Source organism: Chelon labrosus (genome assembly GCF_963514085.1).
Source record: "Chelon labrosus genome assembly, chromosome: 2".
NCBI lineage: Eukaryota > Metazoa > Chordata > Actinopteri > Mugiliformes > Mugilidae > Chelon > Chelon labrosus.
Window position 1 is genome coordinate 13,835,474 of NC_140338.1, and position 12,936 is coordinate 13,848,409.

At 43.4% G+C, this 12,936-nt stretch overlaps 1 protein-coding gene across 1 annotated transcript in view; it reads right to left on the reverse strand.

Moving 5' to 3' along the window:
• LOC311508760 (uncharacterized protein) overlaps positions 1-11,337 on the reverse strand; it is a gene marked incomplete at its 5' end in the record, with an annotated part of 31,322 nt that extends 19,985 nt beyond the window's left edge. The window contains 3 exons of the mRNA XM_084573710.1: positions 1,072-1,169; positions 2,265-2,316; positions 11,244-11,337. Of these exons, the coding sequence (XP_084429836.1) occupies positions 1,072-1,169; positions 2,265-2,316; positions 11,244-11,337 (244 nt within the window). The remainder of the gene's footprint in view (positions 1-1,071; positions 1,170-2,264; positions 2,317-11,243) is intronic.
• Positions 11,338-12,936: the final 1,599 nt, after the last annotated feature.

Here is a 12,936-nt window from a genome sequence, read left to right on the forward strand (position 1 = left end):
TACAAGGACAAGTACATACAGGAACTCAACCAACCACTGGCGTGTTGCAGTCGACTGAGGAATAAATCTTAAACCTGAAATGATCTTTTTCTCTTCCTGCAACATAAACAAGCTGTGACAACTATAAGCTTCAGCAATTGTTCAGTTGACTGATTAATCGGTGCGTAGAAAATGAATGGGAAACTATTTTGATAGGTAATTGAAACAAGACATCTGAAGATGTTACCTCGGGCAATGAGATTATATCAAATGATAGCAAATAATCCATAATAGAGAAATTAATCTGCAGATTTATACGTAAAGAAAATAATTGCTAGTTTCATTCTGCTCATTAGCCGGTGAAAGCAAGTCTTAATCTCTTATTTTAGCTCTGTTTTTGGTCACCACAGGCTCCTGAGATAAAAATCTCTTCACCAGATTGTTGCTAATGTTGTGTGTCCACTTCCACACGCAAACAGTAATTTGATCCATTGTTGAAATTACTGAATTCTTGAAAATCCATTGCTGTGGACTGAGAGGTATAAAGCCAAGGTTTCCAGTGCTCTAGCTTTAGTTCAGGACAGAGCCAGTAATTTGAGGTTTCCTCCTTCACCTCCATCGAAAGACACTCACTGAAGACCACCTGGTAAAGATGCCTGCCAGGTGATTGCCTCCATTTAGAGACATACTGGGCACAACTGACTTGCAGTGCACAGAGAGTAGTAGGCCTACATCCTGGAGGGATTATGACTCCCATCTGCCCTGAGATTTTCCCTCTGTTTCTACTAGATTCTGCCAATGTGGGATGGAGATATTTGCAGCTCTGCTCCCACTTGGATCTCAGTCCTGCAGCCTCCTCTATTTTCTATTGTTTACCGTGCAAACAAATCTGTCGCTTCTCATAAGTATACGACACAGAGAAAATGTTACTGCATTTCCGACACGCTCACCTTTTATTACATAAACTGGTATTACGTGTCGCACAGGGTAATCCGGAAAATTTGTTTTCCTGTTTTTATTTATTTATTTTTTCGGACACTCTTTATTATTTTTTTTTGTGTGTGTGAAGTTTGTGGAAACCACACATTTTACCTTTATTGTCTTTGATATCCACTGCTGCCTGGGCCTCCAGCAGCAGAGAGATCAGCTCCTTGTTGCCACTCAGAGCAGCATGGTGCAGCGGCGACAGCCTTCACACAGACACAGATTATGTATAAAAATACACATATTTATATATGTAGTGTAAAACCTGAGCATAACTTTGCTGAATTAATCTTCAGCGTACAGCTGCTCCGCCCCTCAGCTCTGTGTGAGCGATGGGAGGGGGGGAAATGACCTACTTCCATTAATAAGCAATCTCTCTACCCCGGAGTCGAGCGTACACACAGGACATCTATGTGTGTGTGAGAGCGTCTAATGGATCCCTGGTGAATATAAGAGCCGAGCCCTGGAGTCAACTCAGTGACTCATCAGCAGGGAGTTGAGTCCAATTATCTGATTCCAATCAGCATAATACAAAGATATTTATTATCTGATGAAACCAAATGGAACGCAGTTGTGAGGAAGCCGAGCATGTGCACACAAAAAGCTTAACCAATCACGAGTCTAAATATAACCGCAATTCCTATTTGAACGTTCAGAGTTGATAACGGAACATTTCCAAGCAAATTAAGAGCTATGAAATGTTGGCTTTGGCTTTGAGATAATAATTACAGACTCTTCAGATGACTATGTCTTTCAAAGCAGGAGATAATGTGTGTTGTAGCTACAATCATGAGACGGATAAGCTGCAGTTTAAAGCCTCTGGAAGGTTTTGCGGGTGTGCTTCTACATGATCACAAGATTCGGCTCACGACATTTGTTGTACTGACCTCTTAAAATTAAGTTAAATCCACACTCAGTGGAACCTGAACCTGAAGGATCTTAGAGCCTTTAACCCTATCCATTATTTCATGTGAATCCAGAGGTGTTCAATTGGTCTATGGGACCTTAAGACGACGTCACAAAAAAACATTTTACTTCCAAATAAATAAGTCAGACTACATAATGAATCTCCCTGATGTTACCTTAAGAGTTTTATTTTATATATTCAGTATTTCATCTGGGGAAGATCCAAACCCAGATCCAAGGCCCAAATCTGCGAAAATCTGATCCGGTCAAATCTAATGTTAATTCAAGGATTCAACTGTGCAGCAACAATGTGGTGTCATTAATAAGCTTTTATTTTAAGCCCCTGAGAAAAAAAAAAAAAAAAAAAAAACAGCTAAAAAGTGGTTGTTCCTCACCCATCTGCATCCTGGATGTTGACGTTCACCCGCTTTGCTGCTCCGAGGAGCTCTGGAAGAGAAACAAACAGGACCAAACTCATTTAAAAAACAGTCTAAATTTAAACTTCAATTCAATTATGAATGTCTTGTGCCTTCTGTCCTGTCCTTGTTCTGATGTTTCATTCACCACCGGCAGAGTTGAAGCTACCTGTGAGCGCTCAAATCCTCAACAAATAAAAGGTCAAGGAGAAGAAGTGACCAAAGGAAATTAACACAACAAAAGAGATTCTGGGAAACTCAACTTGGATTTATAAAAACTCAGAAGTAGAGCAGAGTAGAGCACATAACCTCTAATAAAGCCACAAATTAAACAAATAAGATGCAGGAGGAGTCTTGGGCAATTATTTAGATAATTAACTTTTCTTGTCAAGCTTAGCTCATGCATAAAGATTATTAATTTGAGTTTGATAGCAGTTCCAAATGCGGCTTCTCCTTTTGGCTTAAATTTGGATCACACATTGAGTTTGACAAAAAAACTACTATTATACCCCAGACATTCTTTATCTTTATGTTTACTCACGTATAATTTATGTTTCTGATTGTAATTTATGGAACGTCAGGACCTTACAATAACAAAAAATCCTAAAGAAGTTCAATTTAATTATATAAAAGTGAGAAAACATGCAAATCTTTATCTTTTAGAAACAGCTGATTCATTTTGTGTCAGTTAAGTAATACATTATGTGCGTGCAACATTAATCTTTGACAGATGAAGGCAGCCGGCAGCGGGGGAATAGGAAGCAAACACTCACAAAAACCAACAAACTCTCTGAAAAGGAGACAGAAAAAGCGGCTTGTTTGTCTCTCTGCCTCTACTTTTTTTTTCTTTTTTTCTATTTTTTTTTTGTTTGGTCAAACCATCATAATCCACAGGCCGTAATCTGTAGCTGTTCTGTAATCTGGGGAAAAGCTTCTCCCTCTCCCTGCGGCTCTATCTGCACTTCATCCCTTCATCCTGCTCTCACACTCTAATTTTCCCTGTAATTTGCTAAAGAGCGCCAGCTGATTGGTAGCTCTGCCGTTTGTGTTTACACTCTGCAACTGACATCATTCTACTGCGGGTGTGTGTTTGTGTGTGTGTGTGCACGCGTAGGTTCCCCCCTGTCTGTCTTGGATTAAAAATAAGAACCATCCCTTCCCCCCGGATGATGAATCAATGAGTACAGATATCTGTGTCACCATCGGACTGTCACAGAGACACATGAACCCCCCCAGCCCAGGCCACAATTATGACAGGACAGCACACACAATTATTCGGCTAACGCTTTCTTTATCGATCACATTTCACTCCATCAGGTTGCTTCTGCTCAGACTCAGAAGCAGGACATACCTTGTACGGTCTCTCGCTTATATCACTCATAACTTGCCGTCTGTGTCAGTTATTTGAATTCATTATATTTATTATTTATTTGTTTTTTATGTACTTTCCTCCCCTGACATGAACTCCTCACTTGGGCGCATCACCATAATGTTTCTCTCGCGGTGTCTTTGGAGCAGAGTTCACAGTCTTTATGTTAATCTTAGGCATAACGCTGCAGCTCCCCCCCTCCTCTCCAGTTGTCATGGTAACTCCTCACAGTGCCAATCTCGCAGACTGTCAATCACTTGGCAGGGATTACCATGATATTATTTCCCCCAAATTGTAAGTACAGTCCCATCTAGAGGTTATTTGACATGAAATCCAATCATTCACTCGTTTAAGGTTAAGGGGCGGATACCTTTAGGACGGTGGCTCCTGGCTGAAAAGGCAACTCTGAATTTAACAGAGGCGATTCCCAAATCCTCAGGAGAGGTGAAGCGGAGGGGTTCTCCAGGGTTCTCATTACCAGAGATGTTCTGCGTCCTGCTTCCATCACCTCTGACTTTTCCTGTCACCATGCATTTAGACTTTCGGTGTAAAATGTGGCCTAAAACAAATGCCAGCGCGGATGCTCTTTCTCTTTCTGTTTTCAGACAATTGCACACATATGCTGAAGTGCGGACAGCACGGTGGCGTAGTGGTTAGCGCCGATGCGTCACAGCGAACCCTCGGGGGTTTGAAGGCAACCTTCTTTGGGAAAGGATGACTGTGTGGAGTTTGCAGTGTTGTGGGTTTTCTCTGAGTGCTCAGGCTTCCTCCCACAGACAAGACACGCTCATTAGGTTAATCGGCGACTCTCAATTAAAGGTGTGCATGTGAGTGTGTGAGCCCTGTGATAGACTGGTGACCTGTCCAGGGTGCACCTCCTCTCTTCTGGGATAGAAGTTAAGGAGTTAACCATTTACGGAACGATGAACCATTTTTGGTAACTTCCACACACGTTTTAAATTGCGTCCCTCAGTGAGGTCAAGAAGCATGTGGTTTACATCCAGCCAATCAGTGAAGATCAAGGAAACATTCTCAGGTCAAATCAGGGTCAAATGTGGTCTGCAAGATCCACCTCTGTAAGAACGCTGAGCTTTATCAGGTACCATGAAGAAGTGGCCAAATGGGGTAATGTGTATCTTGACAAGTGCCTGAATCAGCACCATCAGCACATGTTCTAATGGCCTAAATACATTCATTCATTCATTCATTCATCTACTGTAACAACTTGTCCTGTGAAGGGTCGTGGGGCGGCTGGAGCCTATCCCAGCTGTCATAGGGCGAGAGGCGGGGTACACCCTGTACAGGTTGCCAGTCTATCGCAGGGACATTTATTTACCACTTAAGGGCAAGGAACCATATATGGTAACTTCACTGACCTTGATTTTCTACATGAAAATTAAAAAACACTCTAGAGTTGAAATTTTGAATTTCCAAGTATTTCAATCAGTGCCCTGTGGAGGGTTATGGATAATGAATGAATGTTGAAGCTGAAAATATGCTCAGGAAAGAAATTATATTTTCATCAAAAGTTCAAAATGACAGATAACAATCTGAAATACAAAAATTTCAGACCCTTTAGATGTAAAGATGTATCACATACAGGGAGGCGTCTGATCAGTCCCAAACTTATTCTGCGCCACGGTAGCGGCCCTAAACATACAGAGTCGACTTTAGGAACAAGAAGAACAACGAGTTGCATAGTTCTTTACATATTAAGAAAATCTCTGGAACCAGTTTGGGTTAATATCACTTAAAATGCGTTAATTACTCTGATCACACTATTAACATTCATTAATAAGTACTGAAATGTGGAAACAAGATTTAATAGATTGTTTTTTTCTCCGCCACCAGGAGATGTACTGGGGTTAAAGAAGGGAAACAATGACTGGCGCTCCCCAGCTGATGGACCTAGTTTACCCCGACAAAGGTGCTGCCACGCAGAGTAACTGTTGGAGTTGTGCCAGGCAGCAAAGCCCTGCAGGTAAACCATCAGTGGAGCCACGACACATTATTAATGTCAAATATGTGAACCACAATCTGAAAAATGTTACGGGCCATTAAACAAACATTTTCTTTCATCTGCTCTGTTTCTGTGTTAATGATGTCGAGAAGTCTGCAAGTCATGCACCGAAATGGTTGTTGTTTTGACTTGTTCATCTGAATTTTCCCACTTGAAAGCTAATTTTTCTGATTATTCACACCACTTGAACATGCAGCCTGTAGTGCGTGGCTAAAGATGTAACAGAAATCACCTTCTAGTCTGTTAAACTCACGACCAATAGGTTTGTCTTCCATTAAGAGAGGTACATTCATTAAAAACTAGGGATGCACCGAATATTTGGCCACCGAACATTTTCGGCTGAAAATGGCCCAAAAGTGCATTTTCGGTTTTCGGCTGAAAGACTTTTATCACCGAAACAACACGGCCTAAACAGGGTGTTGTGATGACGCAAGCAAAAACCGCAGCCAGCACTCATTTTCGGTTTTCTGTTTCGGCCAAGAATTTTCATTTCGGTGCATCCCTTGTAAAAAAATGTTAAATATGTATGTTGTTGATTTTTACTATATAACAGTCAACATTGCTGATCAACATCCTTCAGCTAAACTAACAAACTATGTACAACTAACAGCAGGATACCCACAGACAACATTGTCATTACTGTGGCTGCTAGTGTTCAGTGCAAATCACACAAGAGAAAATATATCTCCGACATTCAAGCTTTTATATTTTTAGCTCCGCAAATTTTCTAGGTGTTAGGTTTCAGAGACAGACTTTAAGTTGATCTGTTTCCTGGAGTGTTTCCTTTGCTACTCGTCTATTACATCCTCCTACAGGTAGTTGCTAAATGAAAGTGAGACTACCAGACGTTTATACTTCTGTCTTTTATAGACTGATATAAGCTGTATATAAAAATTAAAAAAAAAGGGTCGGTGTTCCTGGATCAATGATAAAAGTCATTTCAGTGAATCAGAGATACAATTATGATAAGGATGTGCTCATATGTCTAAGATAAAGAGCTTTATTTCATCTGAGCCAAAGATAAGGAAACCATTACCTAATAATCTAGGAACACGCCTTAGTTTTAAAGAGAAGGCGTTGACTTTTAGGGCATCTATTGTAAAATGAGACTCAGCGTCCATTCAAACTTTAAAGAGCAACCGAGGTAAAAACCAACAACAAACTCAGAGGGCAGCAATGGCAGTTAAAAAACATTGTAAGAAAAATAGTGTATTCTGTAATTTTCTAACAGAAAACTAGAAAAGAAATGATCCTACTATTATCTCTGCACCGCTGAACTCTTTTTTCATTTTTGTCCAAAAACGATTGAAAGCACACTACTGCCCTGGATGACGTGTCCATTTATTCAGATTAAAGTAACCTCTGTTGTCTATTTTGAGTCAACCCCACTTACAATGTTGTAGTTCCTGAAAAATGTGTATTAATCCGCCAGTGAAAATAGTCCCCAAACGATGTACGATTACGTGTTGTGTGAGTAATGTTTGTTAACGACTACAGCGACCAGCTGTTTTAGGAAATATGGAAGGCTTGTTAAGTATTTAAAGTGAACCATTCTTTAAATATTCACATCTTCAGTGGGAAGAAAAACTGTCCCTCCAACATTTGGCCTCGTGTGGGATTTATCGAATATAAGAAGAATAAAACCAGCATTATCCTTAAACCCTTTACATAACTTACACCTTCTAAAAATATTCTTGCCAGCGAGCTGAAGCCGTTTCAAGTTTTGCTTTCATTTTACAGATTCATATTGTGTGAACATGGGTTTGTTATGGTAGGATAAACTTGCTCTAGTCTAGAGATCCCACTGGCACTTGAAGGAAAAATCCTTCCGGGGGTTTTCTTACTGTAATTAAATGGAAACATGAGCGGGAGAAGTTTGTAACCTTGCTGCAACCTGACGCGCCAGATGGTTTGTCACACAGAGCCATTTGGGAAGTCGCCCTTGTAAAGTGTTTGGAAAAGGGCAGCGACTGCCAAAAATTATTAAGTAGGTGATCAACTTCCGTCAGTCAGTCGCTTCTCGCTGTTGTCGCGCCAAAACAAACACACATAGCTGACAGCCGTTTCTCGCTGGATGTCGATTGATCAGACCGCTGTGACGAGATGGATTCACGTGTGAAGCAACTCTCACTGAGTAAAGAAGTCTGGTGCAAAACCAACGACCTAAAGGTATGGACACACCAAACAAGCACATACGTTCTGCACCTTCACGAACGACCAGGAAACCAGTAGAGCTTCTATTAGCTGGGAGTCGAGGAAGCTATGTAGAGCTATAAACCATCGCACAGAGCTTACCTCTCCTAAATCATGCTAATCAGTTGATCTATAGTTTATTCGTCCTAGAAGATTGTGTTTTTGTGAAAGCCTCCTCTTCATTGTTTGAACCTTGTGATTTTGTTTACTTTTGTTTTTCCTTTTGTGTACCGGTTCTCTAATTTGATCAGTCAATCAGGGCGATCTCTCTCACATACTTGTTCTGCTGCTGATTCAACATGCTGAATAGGCTGGAGAGTTGCCAACGGAGGTCTGAGAGGTCAGTGCGGGACGCGCCAGAAAAACTCACCGCTACGGACGCTCACCGACAGCCTGACGCCGGAAACAGCCCACCATCAGCTTGGTGCGTGATGGCCCTAATGGTGCTTTCACGCTGTGTGTCAAAAGCTTGAATTCAGCGTTGCCAGTGACGCTGTCACAGAGTCTCTGTTGGAGTGTCACTCAGGCGCTAGGTGAGGTAAGTCCTTTTACCCCCCAATTCCAATACCGCTCTTGTAATGTTGAGTATCGCTCAATCCGAATTCTGATCCAATCTCAAATAAACAAAATGTCCTTCCTTAGAGATTCATGAAGGCTTTTCTTGGCTTACTTGTATTCTCCTGGATCACGACTGTATTAAGTTCAATATATAAGGCTCTGTAACCATCTCTATAATATTTTGCACCTTGACACTGTCTTGAGTTGGTGGTATTTACTGACTGACTTCATTCTCCAGAGAAAAGTACCTCCACGTAGCAGACATGTTTAGTCACGTGATTCTTCTTCTTCTTTGGCAGCTTTGATGCTAGCCATTAAAACAGAAGAAGAACTTTTGCTTTTGGTTTATGGTTTATGGCAGACTTAAAATTAATAATTACAAAAGATCAGGCGTGGCTGAAGCTCGATCCTGGATCGGCCCCTGTACCGACGCCGATCAGGACATCCCTGCTGTAACTATAACACAGCGACGAGTGACAAAAAACGTTGACGCCAGCCATGTAGCAACAAGTGACAGACTTCATCTTGTCATTTCATATCGCCGGCCTCCACTGAAGATGTGTTGTAGCTTGTCGCTCTCTCTCACTGCTAGTGTGTGAGCATAAGACTCTACAAAGTTTTAGGGCCTGTCTAAGAAATTTGAGCTTTTACTAGAGATGCTCTCAGTTCTCAAGTATTGATATCAGAGCAGATGCAGGTATATTTTTGCCCAGGCGAGACTGCTACATTTGAATGTTTCCCTATACTGGAGATTGTGTGAGCTTTCTGGTGAATATGAAAGTGAAAATGAGTGTATGTTAATGTAAAGAACTATAAAGAGGTCTGTTCTGTTTGGGGATGTCCCAACCGGTAACAGGAGATAGGTATTGGGATACATGTGATCTAGTAGGATACAAGGAAGATAAGAAAACAATTTATGAATCTCCAGGGGAGGACATTTTGTTTATTTAAGATCGTATTAGGATTCAGATTGTCTGATGCGTAAGGGGCAAAAAAAAACTTGAGTGGGACATCCCTGGGTCTGTTGGCAAAACCCACCGATCTGAAGACAACACTGATTCTCTCTAATCAGCAACGCGCCGTGTGCAAAGTATTTAGCAGCTTCGCACTTTCAGTGATAAAAATTATCATCATATCATCTGTCACTAATTTTTAGAGTAAAATAACAACAGGCCAAAATAAATTGAGTTTTGTGCAAAAAAAAAATCATCATGTAGTTCCCACAACAGCTCCACAGTGTCCAATAAGGGCTGTGTGAAGTGGCTTGTCCTCACTTTCATTTTCTTTAATCTCCTTCCTGGCTTTGTGACATTTTGACAGAGCAAACCACCATCACAGCAGCCCCTCTAACCTGCCACACTGCTGCTCTGAACTTCATTAGCATACTATTAATAATACAAACGCACTTGGGCACATGACTAACACCCTACGTGTCAAGTGTGTTCCCGTGCATGCTTGCCTGTAGTCGTGTGCGCTAGAAGTGTTTTGGTGTGTGCGTGTGTGTGCATGCAACAACCTCCAGCAGAGAAACCTGGCTTCCTGTTTAATTATTCAGACATAAACCTGCATTCACACACAGCTTTGCCACATTTAACCTCCGTCCCGAAGGCTTCCTCCGACTCTTTACCTCTCTGCGGCCATATCTCAGTTTGTCACTCCTTCTGTCCAGCACTCCACGCTAAACCCTCCTCTCCGCCCTTTACCTCCCTCACCGTCCATCCGCCTCCCCCTTTCTCTTTCTCAGTGCGCAGTGGACTGAGCACTCAGAGCTGATCTGTTCTGGCATTTGAGGAGAAGCATTTTTCTTTTCCATGGCACTGCTGGAATGTTCAGAGACAAACATGCACACACCAGAGGAGACGAGAGGGGAGAGGAGAGAGGAGGGGAGAGGTGAGGACATTAGAGATGGACAGCAGAGAGAAGACGAAAGGTAAAATCACGGGGGTAAGAGAAAATGCCTCCTATCATTATGAGAAGATAAGAGGAGTAAGGGGAGAGAAGACAGGAGAGAGGAGGAAGCTAGAAAATATGAACGCAGGCAACGGAGGAGAAGACACGAATTCAGAGGAGAGGAATCGAGAGGGAGGTCTTGTGGAGAAACGGGAGAGGAGGAGAGCAGTTTCAAGGCTGTAATTGAAATCTAATTATCACCTCGAGTCCCAGCTGACTCCATGTTAGGCGCCTGCGCGTGTGCACGTTCGAACGCCACATATGTGCGTGCGTGCGTTCAAACGTCTGCACGTGTACACTTACAATCATCACATTATTACCCCTAACATCTGCCGTCTTCACACACCAATAATCCCCCTGTCCCGAGAGCAGTGTAGGACCTTTCTGTACTTCCATCACATCCCTCCCTCACACACACACACACACACACACACACACACACACACACACACACACAGTATCCCTGGTGTGCAGGCAAACCGACACACACACATGCTTTTTGTGCATTCATGCAGACACAAGCACACAAATTGTGGGGAACGGGGTGACAAGCATTCCTAATTTCTAACATCCTTTGACGCTTCTCCTCACACATGTGCAACGTCATCACTATCACACACTCAACGTCATAGTACAAACACACACGTAGGCTAATCACACACACACACATGCACGCGGGGGGGAGCGCGTGCACGCACACACACAAACACACTCACAAACAAACCACACAGTGCACCATTTAGGCTAAATGGCATCACATCAGATTTAGCTTGCACTGTCCTGACCTGATAATGACGGCTAGTGTGTGTGTGTGTGTGCGCGCGCGCATGTGTGCGTGTGTGTCAGAGATATGAGGACGAATACTGACTGGCTTTTCCCGGCCGTGGTCTCTGTAGAAGCCGCTGAGCTGTCAGCAAGTCCTCGGTCTTCACGGCCTGGAGCAGCTCCTGGTCCTTCCCCATGTCCCCTGCGTCCCGCCTCGGTCCCGCTCTCTTCCTCTGAGCGCCCCTCTCTCCTCCGTTAATCCGCTGCTACATCCTGCCGCCGCTCCCGGCCTCCCGCTGGAGCTGAGGCGAGGAGGGATGGACACTGCCCGGACTGGGATGCTCCGATGCGGCCAGGAGTCCAGCGCAAGTCCCTCTCTGCCTCCCCTCCACGCAGCACCACCGACCCACACCGACCACCGACCGGACCACGCGCTCTGTCGGGATAGCTCTCCAGCCGCGCAGGAAACTCGCGACAGATTCCACACAGATTCTATCCGCGTGACGATTTCACCGGGTCTGCGTGCGTGCCGTGCGTGAAAATGGTGGAGCTCGAGCGCCCTCCCGCACGGTGGGTCAAGCCCGCGACACCGGAGCCCTCAATCCGCAGAATAACGGTCGCTGATGTTGAACGTGTGACCGCTGTCGCCGCCGCGGTGCTGGACCAGCTCGCGCCAGATCCGATGCGCGCGCGCGCAACACACACACATAGCCACAGCGCTCGCATATGGCATTACATAAACAAGAAGTACTTGCGCGCGCGCCACTCCAGTTGTTGTAACCCCTGTCTGCGCGTGTGTCAGAGCACAAGTCACGAGAGGTCGTTTAACGCCGTAATAATAATGTTCTCTGTCGCGTGCAAGAGGTGCACCCAGAGAGCGCGGGACAGTGGGTGTCCTGGATTGCGCGAGCGCATAAGGCTCTCAGTGTAAATAGATGTTACATCAAATTAAATCATATTTAGTGACGAACACAGTCGTTGGTTAAACGATAAAGGCACTACACTCTAACACAATTATTATTAATTTAATTTTAGCCTGGTTCTTTTAAAAGCCGAGGACATATGTGTCTCTTTATATCGCTTATATATTTTTAGACCCTTTAACGAAAAGCACTGGAACTTGCAGGGGTGTTTAAATGTGCTTCGCCACCAAACTACCCTTGCCTCATTCTGTGTCGCAGTATTGATGTTCTCACATCAACAAGTTTAAGGTTAATGAGACGGAGGTAATTTGAGGACTGGACAAAAAAAGTGTGTGTATGTGTGAGTCCCTGGTGCAGGGCTAATTTAGACTAAAGGGGCCACTGCCAGTCAGATTTAGGACGGCAACTAGAACAGATGACGGAAGGGGTACTAATGAGCATGCTCCGGCGTTGCATTGTGTATCTACACAATGTATTTATCTCGTTTAAAGGGTGGATATCCTTTAACTTGAAGTCTACATTACACAGGGTAGGGTTTCCGTAGATGTATTTGAGAATATGCACTGTATCCAGTTATTAATAGTCGTCTTAAAACAGAGGTGTGTCTCCATACCATAAAGCTAAGTAGTGACAGTACAGCACAAAACAGTTTGGATCTTAAAAGGTTGTTGCTATGATTTACTGTCCCACAATGCAACAGGGTTGAGATGTATCAGGCCTTCTTCAGACATGGTCTTATCATGTGTACTTTGTGATCTGATCCCTAGTATAAAGTGTGTGTGCTGTTAAAGTACATCTCCACATGCGTCTGGAGCCAGCACTGCACATCCAGTCACAATTTCTGTTTTGCAAATAAACGCAAACATCATCTGG